Source organism: Lonchura striata, chromosome 6 (genome assembly GCF_046129695.1).
Source record: "Lonchura striata isolate bLonStr1 chromosome 6, bLonStr1.mat, whole genome shotgun sequence".
Taxonomy (NCBI): Eukaryota; Metazoa; Chordata; class Aves; order Passeriformes; family Estrildidae; genus Lonchura; species Lonchura striata.
In genome coordinates, this window is record NC_134608.1 from 26,992,381 (window position 1) to 27,017,233 (window position 24,853).

The following is a 24,853-nucleotide window of genomic DNA, read 5'->3' on the forward strand; positions in this document are numbered from 1 at the left end:
CGCCTGCCGCCCCTACGGCACCCCCGCAAGCACAGGGACAGCCCAGCCCGGCCCTCGCCCGCCCCGTTCCGGTTCCGCTCCCGCCCCGGCAGCCGCGACGCACGGCGCGGCTCCCGCCGCACTCACCGCGGAGCCGGCGGACGGAGCGGCGCAAGCGGCGGGCGCGCAGCCCGGGCCGCCCCGCCGCGCCGCCGGAGCCCTGCCGCCGCCGGGCAGGAGGCGGGCGGCGCGCAGCGCCCAGCGCCCAGCAGCACCTCCCATGGCCGGGCACGCTGAGATGGCGCCGCCGCGCCTCGGCCCGCCCCCGGCGCTGGGCTGGGCGGGCCCGGCTGCCCCGGGCGGCTTGGCGGGGCTGAGGGCGTGGCCCGAGAGGAGCCGCGGCTCCGGAGCTGCGGGGTGCGCCCCGCGGCCTCCCGAGCAGCGGCACGGAAAGCAGATAGCTGCTGCTGTCTCTAAAGAAAGCGCGACCACGGGATCACCGCACGCCTTGCAAACTCCTCCGGGCGAATTCCTCACTATGCTCGTTCCACCGCTGTCTGCAGTGCTCCTTCGGCTCGTCGGTGCTTTCTGAATTCTCCTCTCGGCCCGCAAAATGGTTGGGCAAGAGCTCAGTCCCGTCTTGGTTTGTGTCCTCTACAAATATAATAAATATATCCCATTTCCTCCTTTGGATCATTACGTAAAAGAACAAAGAGACCTATAGCCGAGACAGATCACCTGTTTGGTGTGGGGGTTTTTTGGGTTTGTTTGTGGGGTTTTTTTTTTTTTTTTTTTTTTTTCTTATTTTGATTTTCATTTTTTGGTTGGTTGGGGTTTTTTTAAGAATCACAGAATTTGTCAAGTTCGAAGGCCACCACCGTTTAAAATGTTAGTATGATAAACATTTCCTCTCTTTCACAGTGAGCAGAATTTATTTTTTAAATTATATTGTTAAAAGGTCTAATCAAGCATTTTGCTAAACCCCACCATTTCCAAAGGCATGTTCCAGTGCTCAGCTACAGCACATAAATCACAATGCTGAAAATAATTTTTTTCCTATCCTTGAAGTGATTCTCATTCAACCTACATTTCTGATGTATATAAGCATATTTTGCATGTCCACAGACACCTGAAGAGGGCAGATCATTTCACAATAATTTACACTACTGTCAAACCAAACTGCAAAAGAATACTGAAAACTAGCAAGCCGCTGCATTTTCAAGCTGTGATATAGACTCTAGGGCCTTTTTCACTACCTCTGGAAATCATGTCACTTTTTGCATTGTGGGAAATTTGTATAATTGTTTTTCCTATCTGGAGCAGTTGGAGGCAGTGTTAAAGTGCAAGATACCGTGCATGTAGCATCAATGGAGTCAGTACTGCAGGACCACAGCAAGGCACACACTTGAGATATGGTATGGGTCACTTCAGAGAAAAGAGCGTGGCAAAAACATATATATATATGATACACTTGTCATTTTGAGAACAATTCCAACAACAATAATACACAAATATTTTTGTGAGGTTTTGTAAAGCTGATCTAGCAAAACTAAAATTTAGCTAACAATCCTCAATGGTTTTAGTTTTAATCATTTATTTTATCCCTAGTTTGTTAACCACCCTGTTATCAGGATAGCTAATATGGCACTAGGTTGTATTGAATAAGAGTGTGAAATGTTGTGTTTGGCCATTAGAAAGGGAATCAATTTGCTCAGCAATACAGCAGGCATTTTCAAAATGCCTTGACTAGTGGAATACACTGCAGTTTGATTTGGTAGTGTTTCTATCTCTACTCATTGTGAAGACAATTTTATGGATTGTACACTTCTCACAATTTCTCTTGGCTTCCTATTTAAATTTTAACATTTGAAAATATTGTTCTATGTTGTTTGACTGGTATATTATTGCACAACACACAGTGGTAAAACATGAGTCTAGGAAAATGCAACCAAAAATGAACAAGATTTTTACTTCCAGACTTGAGCCTTGATGAAAAGTACAGGTAATCTTAGCATCTTGCAGAAAATTCCACTTCAGACTTTCCAAAAGTGTAACAAAATGAAAGACACAATATTTGATTTTAATGCAAACTGATAGCGTTTTCTCTAAGTAAATGCAGGAAAATGTTTCACAGGCTCTAAAGTGCTATTCAACCTGAACAATAACACAATAAAAATAGAACTGATTTTTGTGTGAAATAAGATTGTCTTGTGTTTAAATATATTCTTTCTCTAGCCAAGATCAATTAAGGGCATTCAGGTACGTCAGGATCCATCCCCATATGGGCCACCAATTGTTGGTGCTTGGCACCAATCAACGGTGGATGGGAAAGGACTGTCACAGTTTATTCTCTTACTGTAAGAATGTCATACCTTCTCTCACAGACAGCTCCTCACAACACTGACTTCTTTTCTTTCTTCCACACAGCTGGCTGACTCCTTCCTGTCCCTGCCACAGCCACCTGACCCTTTCTGTCCCTAGTAACGCACACTATCCCTTACTGTCCCTAGCACCACAGCCCCCCAACCCTTTCCCCTCCCAGCAGCACAACCAACTGACTCCAACTCTCCTCTCGACCAGCTACTCCACTCTTTTATAACACCCATCCTTATTGCATCATCCTTACTGGACACAGCTGTGACCAATTAAAGGCAAGGCTGTTCCTACTCTTTGGTAATTAGCACAGGTGCAATTCCTCAGGGGTAAGATTGCCTTCAGCGCTATCTCTAGTCTCCTACAATCCATCCCCCTGCAAGGTATGGCTAGGAAAGATTTCTTGTCAAAATAACTTCAAAATTTAAAAATTAAATAACAGTTGAAAAATTACTTGGTAGGTAATTAGGTTGGTTTGTGTGCAGTAGGACGTGACTTTAAAAAAAAAAAAAAGTAGCCATTCTCATTTCTGGGTGTCTGCATAGTACCACATTAATAATATAGAAACTGCAAACTCTTTCTCATATAAGCCATTTATTTCAGACACAATTTGAACTAGAAATTATATTAAAGAATGGCAGAAGAAAGATGCTTCAGAACCAAGGAGCCATTTTAGCTTCATGACCAGGCCTGCAACCTTTAGCCACAGAGGTATACCACTGCATACTAAGATGAGTGAGTGTGAGCTTCAGATTCTGGGTTTTTTTTTTCCCCAGCTGGTTGGCCAGCCCTGGTACTTTTAAGATAAGTAAGGTAAAAATGATGCTTTTTATCTTTTTTTGTCACATGGTGATAATTACTTGGTTCAGGGCTCTGCCCTGGCTAATGAGCCTTGGGCTCTTATCATTACCTCTTGGCTCAGCCAATATTATCTTGCTGTGTCTCAGGATAGCTGCCACCTCCTCCCTTTGGCAGCTCTGAGAGCATCTAGAGCATGCTCTTGCCAAAACAGCATTCTCCTGTGGGGTTGACAAACTGTATCAAGCTGCAGAATAATCCAAGCCAAAATGCCTACTGGTGTGAGTTCTTTGTTTTATCTTTGCTGTTCTCCTCATGGTAGTTAAAGCAACTTCCATGTTGCTTTACTTAATGCTGAAACACTGATCTGGCCCTACACAGACCAGCATCAGCTTGGCAGAGCTTGTGCACAGGGGCATGGTGGCATACCTGGGATGACAGGCTCTAGATATATCAATAAGGCACATCTTAAAAATGTGTAAATAGGGAATTTCAGGCATTAGAGGAGAAAACAACTGCAGGTGTTTATGAGGAGAATCGTCTGTTGTGATAATACTCTCTGTCATTCACTGGAATTTTTCTTCTAAAGTCTTTTTCCTGCTAGGCTTAGACACCAAGATCAATATCACTGACTTCACTGTATGGAGGCAGTAATGCCCACTTCTTGCATAGTAAATTTGGTTCAAGGAACTTTAACAGATTCTAGTTTCAACTAGCGATTCAAAACAAGGCAGGTTTACCTAAGTTTTCATGTAAAATATTACCTAGTTTAGGAAGAAATTTCTGTTTATTATATATGGCAGTATTTGAAAATGCAACATCTTTAACAAGCACAAAGAAAATACACAAGAAACAGTAACAATTTAATAATTTTTCTTTATCATGTGTAATAAATATAAGACCAGATAAGTAGCTTCATCCAATGTGAAAGCTTTGCCAAATCTAAAACTGAAAAAAAATTGTTTGCTTTCATTCAGTTTCAGTAAAGGAGGAAGAAGGTCTTGAAGAACAGATACCAATTTTGTTTATATATTGCTTTCCTGTAGAATTTTAAATAATGCAGTCCTTCACAGTCAAGAAGAGATGAAAACATTATTTAAATTGTTAATGGACTCTTCTGAAGTAAGTCATTAAGTTCTTCAGGTTAATATTGCTTTCTATACTAACAGTCACATCACAGTGAAGATGCAGCTTATATTACAGCAATTTTTCCAACCTTTAGGAAGTGATGCAGAAAATGAAAGGATTCATTTTGTTGAATATGCCCTTCTGTAACAAAGCCACATAATTTTTCTTAGGTACTTTACATATATAGATATTCCCTGCATGAATGGAACTAACACAAATTAACAGTATTTCCACACCTGAAGATAAAAACAAATGTTTTGAAACTATTCCTAATGTTTGCCATATACTTTACAAACATTAAAGGAAGACTGGCATTTTCTTTTCTTTTTTCCTATTTTTTTTTTAGTAATGGAGTTAATTTGCTATTATAAGAGTCTCAGGGGCAGAAAGAGGCCGTTGCTTTAGACAGTGTACAAATATAGAGTAAAAAATATGGTGACTTTCCTAAAAGCTTCAGTAAACCATTTGACACTACAGCTCTAAGTCACAATGACATTCGCATTTTCAGTTTCTGAAATTATTTTAATTCTGCTCTTGATTCATTTTTGTCAGTAACAAGCTTGTTTCACAGGAAGTATTTTTATTAACATCAGAACCCTGAACCTAAACAAGTTTTAGGTAGCAAATCAATCTTATTTGATCAATGATACTGATTAAAACAATACATCATTTTTTACTGGTTTTTGTGTAATTATTTTAAAAATCTGGTTAATTTCTAAGCCAGTTCAGTTTTGCTCCATGGCCATTCAGTACTTATCTCATAAATCCCTGCAGTAGCAGTGCAATTTCAGAAGGTGTCAATAAACTTTGGATGTGTACAGACCCCTTACACAGTTATGACACCCTTACACAATTATATTAGCCTGCTCCAGAGGTTCGTGTGCTAGGACCAATCTCAGCTGAAAATAACTGTGACCCAAGAACACTTCTCTTTGTCAGTGCCCCTCTATGAGGCACTGTCATGTGGAACTGCAGGGCAATCTATCCTCTGAAGCCGGGGCACTGATTCTTGGAACACAATCCTCTGGTTCATCCTCAGCTGTGAATGTCAGTAGCTCTTCAAGGTTTTACACTGAGCCAGAGTTTCTTAATTGCTGAACGAGGAATAGAATATTTTTCTTAGTGAGCAAGCCCTGGCCAACACTACGTCAGGAGTAAAGATGAGTTGCAATGGCCAAGAGTATTTCTTGCTATTGATTCTTAGTGCAGATGTAACCTAGAGGTTCACCTGAAACTGAGCTGAATCATTCTCCAAGCTCCAGAGTGCATTATTTAGATTTGTGTTTTCTGTAACAGGAGCTAAAATTTGTCATATTTGTGGTGGAATTTATCTGTGGGCACCAAAATGAAGGATTTTTTACAATCTGGATGTGGCCTTCACTGGGACTATTACTATGAAGACATTATTACTTTTTGTCCTATGGGCAATAGAGTATCCAAGGAAAGATTAAACATCTGTAATTGATATTAAAATATCCCAAGTTACAGAGTAATTGTTTTATTCTGTTAATCATAAAAATGTAAGCCTCCAGCAGTTCCAAGAATTATCTGTGAAATAAAAAGCTATACCAAATACTATTTTTCTATTCTTTTATAACTTCAAATATTGAAGATAAAGTGTTTCACTTCCACTCTCTAGCAGCAATTTAGCATCTTTTGTAAAAGAAAGAAACCATGACTCTTTGGCAGCTAAAAGAAAATATAAACCAATCAAAGAATATGTGAAAAATCCTATCATTGCAATGCTTCTGAGCTATTCAGTAATACATTAGTAGTATCATCCTAAATGAATTCAGAAACATGCATTAAAAAAAATGGGTGCTTTGAGAAAGTGTGAAAATTAAAAAACAATTTTTGACACTAGTCTTTGAAACATGCTAATCTACACTGGAAGTCATAGCAGGAAGCACATCATTTTTGACATGTTTATTATCTTATTTGACTCCCTGAATATTTATTAGAATTTACAATCTTTTATTATTTAGCTCACTGTATTAAACATTTGCCTTTTCCTCCCAAGATCACATTTTATGTATGTGGGTTAAATAATGAAAGGCATATAAAATTATGAAAGCGGGGTATATATATATATATATATATATATATATATATATATATATATATATATAAATGAAAGGATTTTTTAAACTATTGTATTATTGAAACAAACCATCAGAAACCAAAGGCTGATGGTAAATGCAAGTCTTACAGTTACCATTTGTTCTAAGGGAAATGAGTTCCCAAAATATAATTTTAAGAAAAGCCATAGATCAACATCACTGTATCAGTATATGATTTTGCACAATGGCAAAGTGAGGTATCAATTTGTGTTGCAATGCAATATTTTTTCATTGAAGGGAATAAAATGCCAAAATCTGTCAGCCCTGCTTGGCTCACTGTGCTCTGGCAATCTTGCTGAACTATGCTGCAAAAGAGGTTGCTGTGTTCTGGAAACAACAGCTCCAACATCTCATAAAGGGCAGACCAAGCATATAATTAGTGCCTCCTCAAACTCACAAATTTTATCATGATGCATGGCAAATAGCACTTGGGCTGACTTCAGAGGTTTGCCATTCAGAGAATTTCCTAATGACCTATCATTTGTTGCTTCCCTGACTAGCTATGGATCAGTGTGCCTGAGGGGAAAAAATTATAGGAGCTGTGACTCAAGGAGAAAGCTTTTGGCCTGAAAAAAAAAAAAAGACATGTAGCCTTATTATGCCTGCATACTTAACAGTAACTGGAGGCAAAGAATCCTCCAGGAACAGGGAGAATAATAAATTACTCTCATAGTGTTTGTGAAAGGAACAGAAAAAAGTCACATCTCATTTCATGTCCATTTTTAATAATGTGAGGCTTTATGTAAATACTCTGATGTTGCACATGGCATCTATTGAAAATGTGAAGCTCAAGTTTCAGATCCTAGAAGACATTGATGCATCTTTGTCTATAGCAACATCCTCATGTTATCATCAAAATTTCTCACTGAAGATGAAAAAAGGATTAAGTAACACAACCACATTCTGTAGTACTAATTGCTATTGCAAAAGTGTTTATAAGGTGAAGAGAGCAGTGATGCAGCAATACTTGGGTAGACTTTAATTCCTTTATATGGCAGGGGTAGAGGAGTACCCATCTTGGATGCAGCAGACCAACCTTGATGACAGGAAAATAAAGAATGTAGGAACTGTGCTCTATTGTACCTGTTCTAAATACCTCCCCCATCAGGAGGAACCCAGTTGGCAACACCCATCTACATCAGCCAGGCACAGCTTAGCTCAGGGCTTGAAGCAAACCAGACCCTCACCTGCCAGAGCAGTGCCTGGCTCTGAACTCATGAGGTCAGCAGCTCCATACAGAGCACAAGAAGCTGAAGCTGGCTTTGACTGGTCAGGGGTGGCCTGGGTGGCCCTACCAAGCTTGCTCAGGGATGGCAGCCTGTACAGTTGTTGACTATCACTGAGCTCTATTACTCCCACCCTGTTTGCTCCAGTCCCTCTGACCATAAGGTTACCCTTTTTTTGTTCAGTGCTGGGTGCTGCTTCCCTCACCATTGAGTCAGTATTGTCCTACACCCAAGTTGTTCTCATGTGCTCCTGCTGTGTAGAACCCAGATCCCAAACTCAGGAGACCAGGGAAGCATGTACATTTGGATACACATGCAGGGATCAATCTGGATCTGGCAATACCGTTCCTAATGGTAAAGCAGAAAACTGCTGACCTTTGAGGGCCTCCTCATGGAGTCAGCTTCAGACTCCATTCAGCCTTCCTCTGAATTCCAGAATTAAGAGTGAGGTGTTGAAACTCAAGATTGGCTCTGCACAAGAAAGACCCATATGGGCATATGGGATCAACTCAGTTCTGTGGAACTGGAGAACAAACATACTGCTTCTAACCAGTCCACCGTGTTGCAGTCAGACCCCCTGGTACGTGCTGCAGGTGGCCACCCCTACTGTTCTGTTGAGCATGAAGTCCTTTTAACATTAATGCCTGTTAATCATACAGACAAAGATTTGGTTCAGGAGACACCCAAGCAGGAAAAAATAGAGTAGCTAAATGTCACCATCCCAGCAATAAAGAAACTCACACTATTCTTACTTCCTTTAGGCAATCACAGTATGCAAGCAGATTGTGTGTCTTTTATCTGGCTACGTTTTTCCCCTAATAGATGCAAATTTCTGCTTGTCACAATAAAAACAGTAATTGTATCTGAAACAGCTTTCACATTGAATCTGTAATTTTTTCAGAAGTTTAATTAACTTTTGATTGCTATAACACATTTCAGTGTCTGTTTTGTACTTGTATGAAGGACTAAACAAAACACTAATCTATTTTTAATCATGTATTAAATTTTTGTTGCTTTCTTTAAACACAAGTAGCAGATAAAATCAACTGCTAAAATCACAGAACTGTACTTCCACAACAGGAATACCAGCCTTCACTGCAAACAGTTCTGAAATTTGTGTGGACACTAAATTGGCTCTGCTGGAAGAGCTAAAGAGGTGGACTAACTCTGATGCTACAGAACTGGAGCTGAAGAAGCCATGACCATCCTCAGAGGTATGGTGCAAAGCACAAAAAAACACAGTACCACCTTCCTCTCAATCACCTTCCCCCAGAAGTCTGCAATGGTTCTTTCAAAAAATAAACAGACCTGAGGGACAGTTTGGAAGGGAAAGTGTATGATAGTTTTCACTCCATCTCTTCTGTTTCTGGTGGCTCTGCGTAGGCATTGTGCCATACTTGTGATCTTTAACAGGACTGCTCATTTCTGCCATCTGACTTGTACCAGGGAAATTCTTCATGCCCTCTTTGCTTTTCTTATTTAAATATCTCTGGAAGAAGGAGAATGATGGCTGGGAGGCAGACATACTCCTGACCTCTGGACAGTACTTTGAATAAGTCAGTACTAAATACAGTCATCATAACATCTTAGACAGTAAAATTATTCTGACACCACCAGCTAATCCTCTCTGCACCCACACCGCTGTTGGGCAGTACCTTGTCTCTTCCAGCTAATCAGCATTTCAGCTAACATTTCTGAGGCTGCACTAGGCTTAACTGGGTCTTGAACTAGACTGAGAAATAGGCTACAAATAATAATCACCAAATCTCCAAATATAGGAGCCAAAGAACCTATTTGTGCTATTTTTGATAAGGCAAGTAGCTCAAAAAGAGAAACAAAATAAGTAAACTGGGAGAAAAAGAGAATAAAGAGGTCACCCTCCAACAGAAAGTGAAGGACTTGATTCAGTTCAAGATGTATGATCATAAACATCACTTCAGAAACAAATCACACTAACACTCTGAGCTGTCTTGTGGCAGTTTAAACATCTTGGACCAAAGATATGCAATATCTTTTTTTATTTCTTTGATGATTGACCTGTTGTTTCAACATGAATCCCAGTTTACAAATTATTTTATGGAAATATCTTTACCTTGTGCTTAAAATTTGCAATTCATTGTTTTAAATTCTACTTTCCAGGCCATTCTCTGATGATGAGTCTTTTAACAGCAATCTTTAACAGATGGCACATTCTGTCTCACCCTTCACACCAGCAGTGGCTCCCAAAGAATCCCAGGATTTTTTACTAAATGATTCTAAGTGATTGAAATTTTTTGTTTTGTTGTGCAAAGGAAGAGCTCAAAATTTGGCAATGGAGAAAATGAAATGTTGAAATCTAATTCTTCCCTTGACACTCTGGAGCCTTTCAACTCCATCTGTCCCAAAGGAGGTAGTTCTACCAAGATACAACCCTTGCCAGCAACCTACTTTGTATATTTGCTATCTAAGTGCTGCTGCAGCTTTGTATAGTTTCTTTTCAAAATAGATAGGGGCAACTCTGTCAATGTGATAACTGTGTTGCCCTGTTCTTTTAAAAGTTTTAAAGTTCTTTTAAAAGTTTTCTATGCCTTCTGATGTTTACATATTCCTAGTAGAGTTTCTCACACACTATCATGTAAATAATGATTGGTTTACATTCTTCTTTGTGAGAGGAGAGAATTGATAGACTCTTAGTTTAACCAGTGTGGTTGAAGAGTAGCAATTTCGTCCTCCAATCCACTGTCACTTTTAGAATTCTATATATTGCGAGGTCAGAAATAAAGTTAGTTTCCTTTTACTCTTTTGATCTTAGTGTAAATGTGTGCATTATTTTGTGTTGTAGTGTGACAATAACCGCTTGAAAGATCAATGATCATGTTTCAGACACCACAAAGGAAAAACAGCCCAGATACATCTTGTCCCTTCAAAGGTCCAGTCAATTCCTGCCGCTGCCAAATGGTATGCAACACCAAACTTAACAACAAAAACCCCCCAAAAAACATCCCCAGGGAAGAATTCAACCACTTGAGATCATTTTGGTACTGAAAGACAAGGATAAAGCTGAGTCCTCACACAGGCAGAGCTTCCTTCCAGCATCCACCTACCTCTTGACAAAAGGATTTGTTCCAAATAGGCATAGAATCACAGTCACAGTATATCCTGAGCTGGAAGGGACCCATCAGGACCTTCAATTCCAACTCCTGGCCCTGCACAGGACACCTCAAAAATCACATCATGTGCCCGAGAGTGTTGTTGAAACACTTCTGAACTTAGATACTTAACCATTCCCACAAAGGATAAGGAAAAACACACCTCCGCTGCAATTTGTGAGACTGCCATCTGCCCCTCTGAAAGATAAATGATATGAAAATAACCAGAAATGTCTTCTGGGTACCATTCTCAAAATAACTACTTTCAGATCCAGTGACAACAAGCAGAGAGGATACAGGAAATATTCTGGGACAACTGTCAAATCCAAAACATGCAGAAAAATGTCTTTATATAGTACCTGATAAACATACCAATATATTTTATTTATGGATATATTATTTAGATGTCAGGAGGTGGTTTTTTAAATATAAAACCCACAGTCAAATCCAAATCCACACCTAAAATCTATCCAACAAATTTACTATCATTCCTTGGCCTAAAAAGACAGGCTCTTAATCTAACAATAAACCAGTAAGATTCAAGAAATTCAAGGTGCAACAGAATTACTTGACTTCCCAAGGAAAAAACTACATAATTCCACCAAGAATCCATACATAAACAATGATGTCATACTCATTTTTTCTATGCAATGTTTCACAGGCATTTGTGTTGTTACTTGCACATGAATAAATGTTCTCCATCATACCCTGGTATAAATAATGGCACAGCGCAAATAACAATCAATATCCTTATAGCCCTCTATAATCTGCTTATTATAATTTGCTCAGACGGTAGAAAAATCAATTTTCCTTAACAATCAATTTATATTGCAAATATATATGGAAAACCCTCTCATTTTAAATGGATTTCTACTTCATTAAACTCTTCTTAATGAGTCTGGGGATACAGCTTTCAAGTAAATGAACACAAGGTACTTAAAATAAAATTAGCTGAGTTTGAATAAGAACATATCGTACAGCTAACAGAAAATGAGCTACTTCATACACTAACCACCTAGTGCAATTTCCCATTCTTCCAGGAAGGTTTGCTTTAGGAAGAACAACCTCGTTGAACACACATCAAGAATCTTCTTTTTAAATGACAGACAAAAGTCGAATATACCCTTATGTGTAACAGTGATTATTCAGAAGTGCATATTGGCCCTTGCTGTTCAATAGGGATCTTTGGTAATCTTAACTCTACGATTGACTCCAAGTACTAAAAGTCAGCTTCTTACTCACACTGCTATATATTAACTTTTTTATTTTTTAAAAATACAATATTTTTAAACACAGTTGTAAAAATGAAATCTCTAGGCATAAAATGGAGAGAGATACTGAATTCCACATAATTCTATCCTGGCTTGAAGGAAGGCAGTATTGTTCAAAACTTTTCTCTGTTAGAATTCATTGTATGGGAGAAAGACACAACTCTTCCAGTTTTTGGAGTTGTTCAAGGAGTATCAGGGTATGTAGCCAAAACCTGGAAGATAATAAAAGAACCACTTGCAATATTTCAACCTTTCCCATTAGCAGTGGGAGCTAATTTCAAAACTATGCACTTCTTTTTGCCAGATGATTTGGATCACTTGATATCCAGATCCCTTTTAACTGCGTATTCTCTTCCCTCTGCTCCAATGCAGTATCATTGAAGAGAAATACACCAACTTGATAGACTCGCGTCAGCCACCTGAAACACAAACAAGTAATGAACAAAAGAAATAATAAACAATATTCAGATTTTCTTTTCCATGCATAAACTATACAGCATGCTGCTCTTATCACAAGCATATAACATTTCCCCAGCAGAAGACAAGATCTTTAATTTCTCATCAAAATAAGAAACCAAAGCCCGCTTCCTGCTAGCTATCGGGACATCGGTAAGTAGAGGTGTAGAAATACTTTGCTGAATTCTGTTCTAAAGCTTGTATTCAGCCCTCTCCACAGAGAGGGCAGATCAGAAACCCCGCTCGCCCATCCACACGAGGTCGCGCGTCACGCCGCCCGTGCCCGCGGGCCCGCCGCCGCCGGGGCCGGAAGGGCGAGCCCCGGCCCCGCCCTCAGCGCTGCGGGCTCGCCATGGCGGGGGCGCGGCCGGCGCGGGCCCGGGCCCTGCTGCAGCAGAGCGTCTCGGCCCGCCTGCAGGTGCGGCCGCCCGAGCGGGGCTCCGAGGCCCAGTGGGTGGAGGTAACGTGGGCCGCGGGCCGCCCCCACCGCCGCTGTCGCGCTTCGGCCCGCGCAGCGGAGAAAGCGAGAAAGCGCTCCGTCCGTCCGCGCGTGCGCCGGCGAGGGCAGGGTGCGCCTGTGGGCTTCTGAGGGGAGCAGCCTCTGCTCCTTTTCCGGGCTGGGCTGCGCTTCGGGCCGGCTTCCAGCCTCGTCTCGTTTCCCTTCCAGAGCACTCTCCTCGCCCCCTGATTTTCAGCAAAGGTTGCGGTCAGCCCCTTCGGCAGAGGGACGAGCAGCAGGAGGCGCACAGCGATTTCTCTCTGCTGTTCTTTCTCCCTGTGGTCCAGAGTCCTCCGCAGGCAGAAGTCTCTTCGGGAGCATGACTGCTCCACGGGCACACACTTCCCTTCCTACTGTGTTGTTCCTTCTTTTCTTAAATACACTTTCACAGAAACGCAACAGCCTTGGCCGGTGGGCTCAGCTGTCGGCTTTGTTTGTTGTGTGGTAGTGTTAAGTTGGAGAAGAAAGGCCAGGTAGGGCAGTGGGACTCTGGCAGCAGCAGTTCTGATGTTGTTTGGGGATTTTTTTTCCAGGGCACTAACTAAAAATGAAATTTAGTACGTAGGCCACGACACATGTTAAGGAAAACATTGTATTTTCCCCCTTTTTCTCCCACAGTCTTCTGCTGGGGGAGATAGGTAGGTCTGCGCTCTTTGGTCGATGTGCTGTGCATGCAGCCCAGGGTGCACTGACTTGCTGTAGTTGTCATTGCTTGTAAGTTACCTAGACTAGAAGAACTCATTTCTGCCATTGTCAACTATTTAGCCCATGGGATTTTTTCATTTTGTCTTTTGTCCTTTTTAAAGACTATTACAAAGGAAGGGATTCAATGCAGTCATTTCCATAAATTTTAAAAAGTAAAAGTTCTAGCATTGTTAAAGGGTTTATGCATTCATTCAACACATCTGAAGAGAGTTCATGCTTTGCCTTTCACATTAGCCTTAAAACATTCTATTCTTGTTCAGAAGGGACTGGTGGATCCAGCAGAACTAGTTTCTGCAGTATGGTTTGGGAAGCCAGAATGTTTTACTGGGAGGAAATAGGTATAGATACTGTGTTTCACAGATGTAGTGCATCTGTGAATACTGCATTAGCCTCTTAGTGTAAGGTTAATTACAATAAATTTCACTTAGCCCAGTATAAATTAACTATAGGAGAAATAATCTATTTCTAGTTTGCTAATCACAGACATAATTGTAGATCTAGAAAAGCTATCTTTAAAGGTATATCTTGTGCTTGAGAGATATGAATAATTGCTGCAAGGAGGCTATGTAGTTTATCTCTCTAATTTGCAAAATCACTCGGAAAGTAATAGATATCACTAAAGGAATCTGAAGGAGATCTGGATCATCTTCAGCAGATATTTTTCAGACATGAACCTTACTAATATTTGTCATGGGTACCTGGGGCTTTTTAAGAGAGGTCTGTTTTAACAAGAACTAGTCACCATGCAGAAAGAAAGGCAATTAGAAGTTCATTTTTTCTCTAGTATGATTACTTTAGAGGTTGTTGGAAGGAAATTTTGCTGCTAACATTTTCTGGTAGGGTAATTTTACTCCCTATGTGAGTGCAAAAATACAAAAATTAAAAAGTACAGACATCATCAACTATTATTTACATCAACCTGTGTGTTCCTGATGTTTTATGACCAATTAATAGTGGGACCTCACCTTGAGACATTTCTAGCATACTATAATTATGTAGGTGGCTTTGAATAGCTTCTGAGCTGTAAAAGACCCTTGTAGGTACTTTAGGAACTCCAGACCAGACATTCTTTATCTCCAGAAAAGTTAGGAATATAGTTTATACGTTATACGTTAATCTCTGCTTTCATGATTAAGTTTTTTTGACCTGTTGAGGGTTACTGTGCACAGGATGTCTTGTTTATGGAGAATTTTGGTTATAGACCCTCCATAAAAGGCTTAGGTATGCAGCAAAATAGGAATTAAAAAAAGGAATTCCTTGTAAAGGTAGGAGTGAAATAAGGTAAGGTTTAGTATCTTTCATAACTGTGGGAAAAAAAGAAACAAAATGAATATTCAGTTAAAAAGTATAAGTGCCTATACTTCCTGCAAGGAAAACTGTCTTTTCCCTGTCTTATTTCACTTGACTTGTTTTCTGGTTACTATGGCAAAAAGAAGTGCAAATTTCTCGGCACAGACTTGTTCTGTGACCTGTGGCAGATGATGTCATCTCTCTCTGCTGCACTGAATGTAAGAAATATGAAGAAATCTTCCCAGAGGGTAGTAAATCTGAATTTGAAATGTCACAGAATAATTTATGTAAGGTGGTTTCACAAACTGACTTTCTAAGAATTACAAAGTATTTCTGCTTTTATTATCCATTGCATTTTCTTGGAGGAAAAAGTAGTAAAAGGTAGAGATAGTATTTTGCAAAATATATTTTGATTTTGCTAATGAAATCCTGAAAAATACAAATGAATATTTAGTAAGGAGGGTGAGGAAGGAGTCAGTTATTTGTTTTTTGCTGCTAAAAAGCAGCATTTGGAGGCAGCATTGCTAAGGCTGTCTATATGTCACTGGGACTGGGTACCTCAGCCCTTCATTATCTGGTTCAGCAGGTTGCCTGATCTGATGATTACTTATGACACTGTATAATAAAAGCCAGTGTTACACAGTATCTTGCTTTGCTGGTTTATTTATGTAGGCATTTTACTGCTCACAGTAGATCCACATAGAGCACAGCTTTCCTGGCTGGTCACTGTGTAGGTTCCTTGCAGTGGCTGTTTGCACACCAGCATGTTGAATTTATGATCTTATTAGTGTTATTTTGCTCAAATTTTTGTGCATTAAATATAGGTCTGAGGAGCAGTCAACTAAGCTTTGATAGGTTACAGAGGACCTACAGCAATGGCAATGGTTGTGCTTTGGTTCAGAAAGTTTACATGTTACATTGACAATGAGCATAAGTCTTAGGACATCTGAAACCCTGATATAAGGCCAGGCTGACACATGTTATTATTAGGTTGGGTCTTATAATTGCATTCAGTTTTACATCTTCTATTCAATTAAGAAAGCTAAAGAATAAAGTAAGACTTAATAAGGGGTTGAAACATGGCTGTACAAGTTGAACCACAGTTTTCAGTCATACTTGAAACCATAAGTTTCAGCTTACAAGTAGTTGCATAGCTTTCAAGTTTATCATGGTTGTAAAGTGTTCTAGAAGACCATAAACATGCCGTAAAAAACAAGCATCCTCTAACAGCTTCAACTTGTCTTTGAATTGTTTTCTCATTTAACCTTCTGTCCCTCTAATTTTCGACAATATGTATGTCTCATCTTGTGATAAATAGTTTATTCAAAAACAAGTATCAAATAAGGGCAGGGGTTGGAAAAATCATTATTTGCTTTAATTAATCTTTATCTGTCTGGCCTTAGGACTTGCAGGGGTCACTTAACTTATTTTTTGTGTCTTTAAAATGAGCTGCTTGCAGATTATTGTTGCTGCTGTGCAACTGTACAAAAAAAGAGTTTTGCAAGGAGCCATTTAAAGCTTTTTAAAGTTTTCAGCATGTGACATTTTGGCTACAAAGAACATTCTCTTTTTTCAGAAGTTAGTCACGAGAAAAATAGTTGAGAAGGCATAGCTTTTCTCAGTCATTGCCTTGAGTATTTTGTTTAATCTCTGCAATCATGAAAGTACAAAATCTCATGTGTATAGCTAAAATTTCTTCACCAAAAACCTTTATCATTTGGGGGAAAAACAAATAGAGGAATTTTTTTGAAGTATTCTTTGTAAACTACTCACATTTTCTATCCTTTTGCTTTGATAGCATTAATAGTAAACCCATCATGTCCCAATCTGTTTAACATCTCTTTGGTGGTGTTTCACAAGTTAATGTTTATGTTTCCTCCAACAAAATTTAAAGGGTACTTATTCTTGACAAAGCATCAGGGAGGTTTCTTTATATACGGTCTGTCTGTGGATGTTTTGAATTTTTTCCCAGAGGAGTTAAGCCATGCAGGTATACTTGTGCATGAGGCATAGTTGCTGCTGGCTGCAGAGCCTATCAGTTTGGCTTAATAAAGCATGGGTTGTTGCACATGCATTCCTTACAGACTAACCAAGTGAGCAGAAAAGCTACATAAGAGTTTTCTCATGCTTTCTTCTCAGTAGAGGCCTAATTCTTCCCTCAAATACATAGTTTTTACACACGGTTGCTCTGGATGCAAAATAGGTGGCATATCCTTTATACCAATCAGATGAAAGGTTCCATTTTGCCAGTTAGATTTTACCCAAACTTGTATATATTCTTTTGAACAACTTTATAATATTCTGAACAACTTCACAGGTCTTGATCTTCATATTTAAATGTGTTTTTTTCAGAAACATATTGTACTAGACTACTTTCAACATAAAAATAAAATTTAGTTCATTGGCAAGTCCTGTGGTGTTTTTTATGTTTTATAATTGGAAATAATATCATAGTTCATACTGAAAATTATTTTATCTGTATGACAGGAAAAAAGCTTAAATTATTTCTTATGCTGGATTTAAGTATACTAATTCACCTTGCTACCTTGTCTATGTTAATACTGTACACTCTACATTCCAGCTAAATTTGGCTTCATATGGAGCTAATAAATGTCTTAATTGTATGTAGAAGCATTTTGCAGATAATCAGTATATATCTTATCTTCCACAGTGTGTTGTGTAAACTCAGTGTCTGAAGCTACACTAAATAACTAAAACTAGTCTTTGTTATGTGGTTTTGTTGTTTTTGATACTGTTTTAATGATGGGCATGCACCATAGATAATGAGAAACGTTGACATAGTTTTCTGTAATCTTTTGTAGATCCAGAGAGGGCTTGTTATCTACATATGCTTCTTCAAAGGTGCTGATGAGGATCTTGTCCCAAAAATTGGTATGATATAATCCATATACATTATTGTATTGTTTGAAAAAGGAGAAAAGCAGTTGAGGCAGAGAAGGTAGCAACCATTTGGATAAGCCCTGAGATGGCATTATTCTAATTCAGTTACCTGGCTGAAAGAACAGTTTGGTCTGTCTTGTTTCTTTTGACAGTTTTTCATGTCTCTCTGTCTGTTCATGACCAACCTAGAAAACAAATTCCCCAATAGCATTCTGTCAAAGAAAATGCTGCACCTGCTGTTTAACACATTTCATGTGTTGAGCAATAAGTTCCATCCAGGACAGAACTGAATTTCAAATACTTCATGGCTTGATTTGATAAGTATTTTACCACTGATCTCACTGTATGTGCAGGATATTTAAAATTATAGCCAGTAGAGGGAGTTGTGTGGATAATGAAACAGTGTCTTTCCCATCTCACTCCAGTGGTGCTTACATAGACTCTTAGCATGTGCAGATTTCTGGTTCAGAAGCAATAACAGCTGTCTGTAATTCTTGTCTTCTTCTCCACATGCACTTTAACATTTCCATTGAAGCAGAGAAGATGCTGCAGATAAGGTCAAATAGTAGCAATTTTAGTCTTTACCCAGTGCTGTTTTGACTTGATTTTTTTTTGTTCTAGTTTTTTTGGGGGGATTTTTTTTTACTTTTATGTAATTTCTTCTCCCTCCTTTCCTCCATCAGTAGCACTGGTTCCTTGGGAAATTCTGTGATGCTGCATAATCCAGATAAAAGTGCTCCTTTTCTGTGGCTGGCTGATGCTAGTGATTTGACTAAAGATTGTGTAACAATATTTCACTATTTCAGTTTATTTCAGGCTACTGGCTGGGACCAGCAGTGCACAAGTACAAGTGCTATTAAAAATGCTGAGAGCAGCTCCTGGGGGTTCTCTCTTGGTCTTGGAGGGCACAGTCCTTTTGTGATGCTAAATATTTATGATATTAAAATGTATTTTGTGGTAGTGAGAGCTCCATGAGACTGTTGCTTGAGAATAATTACATTTTCAGCTGTGGGGCAGCTAAAACAGGCCAGAAAAAGAAAGTTCTGTTTCCCATCAGGATATTCATCAAGGACCACCCTCCTTGAGTGCCTGTCTTAGAGAATATTGTTTCCTAAATATATTTTGAATCTGTTTAAGTGTGTGGGTTTGGTTCCTGAATCACAACTCAGCTATTTTTGCTTTTAACAACATTAAACATTTATGTTTAGGGTTTGGAGGCATGACTAGTCCCAGCTTTTACAGAGTTGGAGTAAAGATTTGATTTGTTATAGAAACATCAGAAAATCTAAAATTAGTAAATACATTGATTTTATTTGCAAGTTTATATGCTCTGGCTTATAAGCCAAATTGTATCTGACCTTCCTGCCACCCTCCTGTCTCAAGTGACAAACTGGTAGCTGCGTGTCTCCAAGTGGAGCACTGAAGGATGCTTGCTCTACTTGAGACCAAACCATGGAGCTGTGCCTTCAGCTCACATCAGTTCTGGGTCCTGCTGCAAACTGCTGCAACCAGAATGAAAAGAGAGTTAGGGCAGAATGCTCTCCAAAGTGCACTGAGGATGGTGTGTCCTACAATGTGGAGTGTTGTGCAAAAGCTACCTATTTGAGTATCAAGCAATTAAGGAAGGCTCACTAATTGCATCCTGGGTTCTTTTGGGGGTGTCCAACTAGAATCAACTTTAGGATTTTAGACAGCCAATCACTTCCCCCCAAAAATAGAACTTTAGAAATATAATATTAATATCCTTCACATTCCTCACAATACTCAGATATTAAATACCATATTAGTTGGTTAAGTATTTATTGATTGTCCATGTTTCAGTTCATTAATAAACAGTTTGTCTTACTCAGCCATTTGTCAAAATATTTGTTGGATCTTGTTTTTGATGTTCTGTTTATTTCACTTCAGTAATACTAACTCTTATTTTATTTTTATTTGCAGTTGATACGCTGTTGAATGTTAAATTAAGTGAAAGTGAAAATGGCGAGTTCGTATCTGTTCTTGATTTACCAGGTGACATACTCATCATACCACAAGCTACCCTAGGTGGTAAACCAAAGGGAAGAAAGATGCAGTACCATTCAAACATTGAAAAAGAAAAAGGGTTGGAACTTTATTCTCAGTTTGTGACTTTGTGTGAAAAAGAACTGGCTGCCAATGCCAAATGCATGGAAGCCGGTGTTCTTGTCAAGCATGGCACATACGGAAACAGGCAGGTGTTAAAACTGGATACAAATGGACCTTACACTCACCTGATTGAATTTTGAAAAAATAAATTGTATCCCAAGTACAGTACTGGTGTCCTTTGTTTGTTGGTTTTTTGTCGTTTTTTTTTTTTCCTAAGCATTAAAGTACTTGATTGCCTTGGGAGATAGTTTAAAAAAGGCTTTCACTCATCTGTACTGGTTTTGCCAATCCCATTGAATAGAAGGATGCCTGAGACTGCCTTGCAGTAGGCATCTGGTAACACCTAATGAGTAGGTGTTTTTTGCTCATATGCGTCTGAAGTGTGGTCAAAATATTTGTTAATATTGGTCCAGTAATTCAAAATGTTTATCAACAAAAATGAGATAATGCAATAATTTTTTACTAAAATATAATGAAGGAATTATTACATACATAGCTTGAAGAACTGGTTTATAGATAAAATAGAATACTTTAGATGTACTTATGTCAATTTTTACCTTTATGTTTTCTATCTATAAAATGACAATGCTTTCTAGCTAACTAATATATTGAAAACAAATTCACTGAATTTTATCCTGATAGAGAGTAAGTACTAAATACGAAAGTTTTTCCCCCTCAACCGGAGTGTGTGAGAGTGGGAGACTTAAGGCAGTACAGGACTGATGATGGGCTTTGCAGTGCAGAATAAGTGAGGCACCTCTAGAAACCAGCAGTATCACTGAATTGCTTGCTTGAAGTTTGCATTCTGAAATCTCTGATGTGTTTTGATAGGCTGCCTGCTATAGCTTGGTCTTTGTCCTTGTTACTGTGGTCTTGCTGTCTACTTAATTCTTTCATAACAGAGCCTCAGGAAAAGAACAGAAACATTCAAATGAAAACAAAAATGAAGATGGTACAATGTACGCTGCCATCTCATTGTTCCCTCTGCCCCTATTGCTTCCTTCCAGCTTTTTGTCCATTGAAGCTGCTGGGCAGAGACTAGATTTCCCTTTATAGACAGTGTTGGTACATTTGGGGCCCCCTTCCCAGCTGACCCCCTATGCAGTTCTGTTATAAACATTATTAACAGATGGTGCTAAGGAGATGTCATGGGAAATTCTGTCTGGAAAGGCAGTAAGAACAGAAGAGCTATATTGAAATGTGGCAAATTCAAAACTGATATAAATGTGTTCATCCTGTGAATCAAGTTTGTCTTTTTTAACGCATTATAATTCAGAAGGGTTCAAAGTGAAATCAGACATTTATATGGTTTGCAGCAATTATCCAGAATTGCCATTTGAATAGAAATTATTCTGGAAGAAATGTAAAACCTTATGGTTAGTGAGGATGGCAGCTTGCACGATTCTAAATTGTAGGCCAGTAGTTACAAATGCCCTGTCATTATTTAATTTTGTACAAAACATTGAATGTATAATCTGTAGGCTCAAACTATGCCATGAGAACCACATTTTTTAATAGATACAAAACTTAATGTTTTGGTAAGAGAGTAATGAGATTTTTTTTTCAGGTTAGCATAATATATGCTCAATAATTATGAAATAAATAAGGATATTGAATACCTGGCAACTGACATTCTCACAGTTGAAAACAACCATTTACACAAATGGCCTGGAATTAGCTATTAGGACCAAAATGACATATTTATTCATTAATAATTAACAGTTATGACAGACACAGTATGAGTCATGTTTGAAGTTCCTACTAGCAACATTTAAATAATATTGTCCTGATGCAAATGACTAATAGAAATTCATTATGATCTGTGTGCTTGAAAAAACATTGTAATTCCTCTTTCTGTTGGAGGTCAAATCCTAGAAAGTGCTGAGTAATACCACTTTTCTCAGACGTTACAGGAATTGTGGGTATTTAGTGTATCTCAAGGATTGATTCTTTGAGGCTTAATACAAAGTCTGCAGCTTTTAATTTACTCCCTGTCTCCAGAAAGATCTTTGGCAGCCTGGCAATTAATTCTCTATATTTAAAGAACTGTTAAGATTTTGAGGAGGAATAAGCTTGAAAATGTTTAGTGAAAAATAGACTTCAAACCAAACTCCATCTCATAGCAATGTGTCATATAAAGCACATGAAAACTAATGTACATTTCAGTGGTGTTAGGACCAGACAGAACTCTGAAATTTTTGTAAAAAGGTGGATATTTGTGTATTATCTGAATCCGTTTCTGATGTATTTGTGTATCCATCTTGGACTACTGATTTTTTCTATCCTCTGCTCCAGGGATTGGCAGCTTGTTGAATGCTGTGCCCTTTGTACTGCCTTATTTATATCTACTATTGATTAACAATCCATTTACTGAAGGAAGCTATTTCTGAATAACATGCTGGACCATACTGATAAAAAAATTGATTAAAATTACTTCTTCAAAGCTAAATGCTTATTCCCTTCAACCATTAATATATGTTTTAAACAGATGACCTGACTCTGCTTTAAATAGTTTCTGTAATATGACTAGACAAAAACTCAGATAATTATCTTGTTCTATAATTAGAGAATATCTATTAGAAGATGCTTAATATTCCCCACTTCTTGAAATAACTTAAAAAGTGAGGAGTTGTCCTTATGCTATTATGTCTCTGATTCAGCTGCCACGCAGGAATTTGCAATATCAGGTTTTTGTGACCTTGTTTGCAGCGTACACACTCAGTGTGTTGAAGCTGAGTATGTGTGGACTATGAACTGGCTCATAAACACTCACTAATGACTTCAGGGACAACAGCCCGTTTCTAGTCAGCAGTATTCCTGCTTCCTTCCCATGCCCTTTCTGGAAATTTTTACCTCTGCTGCTACATAGAGTATGCAACATACAAATTTTCAACATACAAATAGTAATCCAGATTTAGAAGTTAATAAACAGCATGTAGCCCAGTAATACTTGCAACTGTATTGCTACTGCTAGTGGTGGTCCACAGGCCTTGTCCCAAGTGTTCCAAGAGCTCAGGCTGGAGGCTTATTCACAGGAACTTGCCCCAGGCTTCTCAGAGCTTTGGTTTTATTTGATTTGGCTGTAACAGTTTTTTTTAAGGACAGGAGGCTTTAGCTAATTTGTTTTATGTGTAACCACAGTTGTTATATAGATATTAATAATTTGTATTTCTTCTGTACAGAATTATATTTAAGACTCTAAGTCAGTGTTAAGGGTACAGAGATATAGGTCTATTAAAACAGCAGGAACTTTGAGAAATGAAGACAACAACTGCAGCGTCAAGTAGAGGCATGTGAGAGAGATGGGGCACATAAAAAAAGGATGAACTTAAGATAAACAAAAAGAAAAATACATAGTTGCAAGCCACTAAAGAAAAGCAAGGAGTAAAACTTTATTATTATTTTATTATTAAAATGTATAAAAAGAACCCCAAGTGAGTGATATTTCCAAAAAAAAGGAGAGAATGAAGAAATCATAAACATCAACATTATACTCCTGCAGGCACAGGACTCCAGATGCTGATGATCCACTGTGCCCACTGTGCTACAAGATGGAAGCCACAAGGAGGTGAAGGGTCAAGCATGACACCAGGAAGAAGGGTAAGGGTAGGTACTAAATTGTGCATAACAATTTTTACTGTACTATTACTATTGAGACCTTCTATATAGTTTCTTTTTTTTTATTTCCTTTGTTTTTTGCAATAATTATATTTGGACTGATAATTATTTTATTAAATTGCTGCAGTCACAATTAAAATAAGTTTGGTGTGACTCTAAACATAGGGTGGATTTCTTTTTGCCTGTAACAAGATTTTGCACATAACAGTTTCTGCAGACAGTTGCTTCCCCATGTTGAAATGGCAGCGACTTGATGGGCTGCTGGATATCAGCCAGCCTTTGTAATGATTTTCACCAGGTCTTTTAATGTATCTGTGATGCCTGATCTCATTTACCACAAAAGCTCCACAAAAATTCTTCATTGTGATTCAATGCAACAACTCCTCTTTGAGAACAAACTTTCACATTTACTTGGATTTAAAAGTATGATCTGCTGAACCTCAGTTTCACCTTTGGTATAAAAACAGCTTATTTGTACAAGGAGGGATGACTCTCTTAAACTTCCGTTACTTTTTGCTTTTAGTTTCTGTTCCCGTCTTCTATATGGACTCCTTCAAACACATTGTTTCTCTGTGAAAGCTGGAGTAGCAGTATGCCACAGAGGGCTAGAGTGGTCTTCACAAATGCACTGGCATTCATTACCTGAGGTCTGCCACCAAACTGTTGTGACTGACTTAATTTCTTAAATTCTTTGCATATCAATTCTCATCTAATAAAGGCTATTTTTGTTTTCAGTATCTTGATCCTTGAGATCATACGTGGAACAAAACAATGACTATCACTGTTTAATGTGTTACACAGCACAGTGGGACAGTGTAGAAACCCAGGGCACTGGGAATATTTCTCTGTCTGCACCTGAGATTCCCAAAAAATAATGTTTCCAGAAGTTCCTATACAATTACAGCTGAAAAGTAAATGGTGTATGTGGGCAGGAGAAAGAAACAGCAGTTAGAATAGCCCAAATATTATGAATGTATTGCACATTTTCTATTTAAACCAATGCTGTCTTCTAGTTCAATTACTGCCATTGTGTGGCTTTGAGCAAAGCAATTTTCTGCTCCACTTTTTCCATCTGTGATCTGAAAGAAAGAGTGAAAACAGGGGAAAGAGGTTTAAAACCACTGGGTTTTCTCCTTTTTACTAAAAGTAAAACATAATCTCTGATCCTCTTTTTCCATTAGAAGGCAGTAGCTTTTACCTCTCTTCACCTTTGTTGGAGTTACAGGAAGTTGCC

General features: G+C 38.6%; 2 protein-coding genes and 1 long non-coding RNA gene across 5 annotated transcripts in view; 1 reads left to right on the forward strand and 2 right to left on the reverse strand.

Annotated features, from left to right (window-relative positions):
* Positions 1-24,853, reverse strand: part of NUBPL (NUBP iron-sulfur cluster assembly factor, mitochondrial) — a 284,585-nt gene that overhangs the window by 80,121 nt on the left and 179,611 nt on the right. The window contains exon 1 of one of the 2 annotated variants that reach the window (XM_021542657.3): positions 127-282. The exons of the other annotated variant lie outside the window; for it this stretch is intronic. Within the exon in view, the coding sequence (XP_021398332.2) occupies positions 127-261 (135 nt within the window). The 5' untranslated portion in view covers positions 262-282. Of the gene's footprint in view, positions 1-126; positions 283-24,853 lie in introns of those variants that run through there. 2 annotated transcript variants of the gene reach the window in all.
* On the reverse strand, positions 11,997-12,803 carry LOC110477179 (uncharacterized). The gene is made up of 2 exons (XR_002466543.2): positions 12,655-12,803; positions 11,997-12,442 (listed from the first exon to the last, which is right to left on the reverse strand). It is a non-coding gene; the product is annotated as an uncharacterized LOC110477179 (long non-coding RNA).
* Positions 12,802-20,166, forward strand: DTD2 (D-aminoacyl-tRNA deacylase 2). 2 transcript variants are annotated; one of them, XM_021542655.3, is made up of 3 exons: positions 12,802-12,939; positions 17,796-17,865; positions 19,816-20,166. In XM_021542655.3, the coding sequence occupies exons 1-3, from the start codon at positions 12,832-12,834 to the stop codon at positions 20,139-20,141; spliced, it is 504 nt and encodes a 167-aa protein (XP_021398330.2). In that variant the 5' UTR covers positions 12,802-12,831; the 3' UTR covers positions 20,142-20,166. The 2 variants fall into 2 exon arrangements, with proteins under 2 accessions (XP_021398330.2, XP_021398331.2); XM_021542656.2 differs by having other exon boundaries at positions 12,802-12,897.

Coding starts and splice junctions, on each gene's coding strand:
- DTD2 (XM_021542655.3), top strand. CDS start 12,832: ATGGCGGGGGCGCGGCCGGCGCGGGCCCGGGCCCTGCTGCAGCAGAGC. Junction 12,940..17,795: donor CCGAGGCCCAGTGGGTGGAG/GTAACGTGGGCC, acceptor AATCTTTTGTAG/ATCCAGAGAGGGCTTGTTAT. Junction 17,866..19,815: donor GGATCTTGTCCCAAAAATTG/GTATGATATAAT, acceptor TTTTATTTGCAG/TTGATACGCTGTTGAATGTT.